The sequence below is a fragment of the Babylonia areolata genome, chromosome 32 (genome assembly GCF_041734735.1).
Source record: "Babylonia areolata isolate BAREFJ2019XMU chromosome 32, ASM4173473v1, whole genome shotgun sequence".
Lineage (NCBI taxonomy): Eukaryota > Metazoa > Mollusca > Gastropoda > Neogastropoda > Buccinidae > Babylonia > Babylonia areolata.
This window is the reverse complement of record NC_134907.1, coordinates 13,084,165-13,086,414: the sequence shown is the minus strand read 5'-3', so window position 1 is coordinate 13,086,414 and position 2,250 is coordinate 13,084,165. Positions and strand designations below refer to the sequence as shown.

The 2,250-nt window shown below is 50.3% G+C and overlaps 1 protein-coding gene across 1 annotated transcript in view; it reads right to left on the bottom strand.

The window, feature by feature from the left end:
• Positions 1-2,036, bottom strand: part of LOC143276601 (uncharacterized) — an 85,383-nt gene extending 83,347 nt beyond the window's left edge. The window contains exon 1 of the mRNA XM_076581204.1: positions 1,763-2,036. Within this exon, the coding sequence (XP_076437319.1) occupies positions 1,763-2,033 (271 nt within the window). The 5' untranslated portion in view covers positions 2,034-2,036. The remainder of the gene's footprint in view (positions 1-1,762) is intronic.
• Between the last annotated feature and the right edge of the window lie 214 nt (positions 2,037-2,250).

The window sequence follows — 2,250 nt, the reverse complement described above, 5'->3', positions numbered from 1 at the left end:
CAACTCTAAATTTTGTCAACTGATGCACTTTTCATATTTGTTCATTTCAAGACGGAGAGAGAACGTGTGAAGGCGAGAAAGAGATTGACAGAAACAGAGACAGACACTGACAGAGAAACTGTGGAAGAGACGCACTGAGACAAGTAGACACGGAGATTGAACGAGAGTGAGAGAGCGAGAGAGACAGAAAGAGTGAGGGAGAGGCAGACAGACAGACAGACAGATACAGACAGAAACTGACAGAGCTCTAGACAAAAAGACAGAAAGACAGACAGAGAAACAAAGAGAGAGACAAAGAAATATACAGAGACAATGAATGCGATGACTTTAATTAAAAAAACAAACAAACAACAAATACGAGAGATTCCATGACGAAACTAAGTCACGTGAAAGATTCGGAAAGGCACAGACGGACCTGCACACAGACTGACAGAGAGAGGCACAAACGGACCAGCAGAGACTGACAGAGGAAGCAATGCTCACTGATCTGACCCCTGTGCATTCCTAACGTCTCCTCAAGTCATCAGTGGACAGAAGCGGGCTGAGAGGGAGAAAGAGGGATGAGAGAAAGGAAAAGGGAAGAGGGTATGACGCATCGTGGTGACAAGACAAGCACACTAAAACAGAGAGAAAGGGAGAGAGATGGGGGTGGGAGGGAGGGAGTCAGGAAGGAGAAAGGGTGCAGATTAAATGACTATGATATACAGACTTGAGAAAGGGAGAGTGACAGACAAAATGAGGGAGAAAGGCAGAGATGGAAAACACACACACAGACGGACATGCGCCCTCTCGCTCTCTCCCACCCTCTCTCTCTCTCTCTCAGAGTAAGGCAACCAGAGATAGGAAGCAAAGGAGATGGACAGAGAGAAGGGGGGTGTGTGTGTTGGGGGGGGGGGGGGGAGGGGAGAGAGAGAGAGATGGAACACACACACACATGCGCTCTCTCCCCCCCCTCTCTCTCCCAGAGGAAGGCAACCAGAGATAGTAAGCAGAGGAGGAGGCAGAGATAACTCCGAAACAGAATCTGATGAAGAAGAAGATGGGCAGAAGCCATGGACAGAGACACACACAAAAAGAGGCAGACAGAGAGAGAGAGAGAGGAGGAGACAGGCAGAGATGAAGAAATAAGATGGAGGGTTGGTGGGGATGTGTGGAGGGAAGGTGGGGGGTGGGGGGGAGAGGCTCAGTTGTAAACAGAGAAGCAGACAGTCACAGGGTGCTCCGATGCCCCGGGGGGCAAACAGGGAGGAGAGAGCGATGAGTGCGAATGGGTGTGAGTCACAGAACAAGTGTGGGGGCATTTTGTGAATGGGCGAGAGAACGAACGCCTCTTTTCTGCTTCTCTCTCTTTCTGTCTTTCGGGGTGTGTGTGTGTGTGTGTGTGTGTGTGTGTGTGTGTGTGTGTGTGTGTGTGTGTGTGTGAGAGAGAGAGAGAGAGAGAGAGAGAGAGACATAGAAAAAGAAAGACAGACACATCGAAAGCGCGTATGCTTGCAAACTTGTGCAAGTCAGATGAAGACTCAGAGAGACAGTAGACGGGTTCTGAGACACGTGTACACACATTCGGCACACACACACACACACACACACACACACGTACTCTCTCGCTCTCTTCTCTCATTCTCTTTCCCAAACACACACACACACACGCGCGCACGCACGAACAGAAAGACACTAAAACACCACTGCCGACCCCCCACTCCAAAAACAAACCGTACCCCCAAAACTTCCGACAAAAACAAAACAAACACCCAAAACTCACCTGAACACTCCCCCATCTGAACTTGAGCCAGAAGAAGAACGAACACACACACCATCCCCATCACCACACTTCCTCCCCACATCACTCCACTACCACCAGAAACCATCGACACACTCGCAATGTTTCTTCTTCTCTTCTTCATCATCATCGTCTTCTTGTTCCTCCAGCCGACATTGCTGCAACACTCCTCAACTTCTCTCTTCTTGGCTTCATCATCATCATCACACGCGCAAACCGTTGCGGCTGCGAGTCTCGTCTGTCCCGTGTCCATGTTAGCTACTGGGGAACGACTGAAAGTTCGCCGCTCTTTTCAGCTGACATGCAGAGAACTATCGTGAGTGTGGAGATAGCTGAGGAGTTGAGGTGGGTGGGTCCACGCACCCCATACAGTAACCCTAACCCCCCCTGCTCGCGCGGAATGGGCACGTCCCGTCACCAAAACTATTTCTCGTGGGCTCGTTGGGCGCGAGAAGGAGATGAGGTAAGAG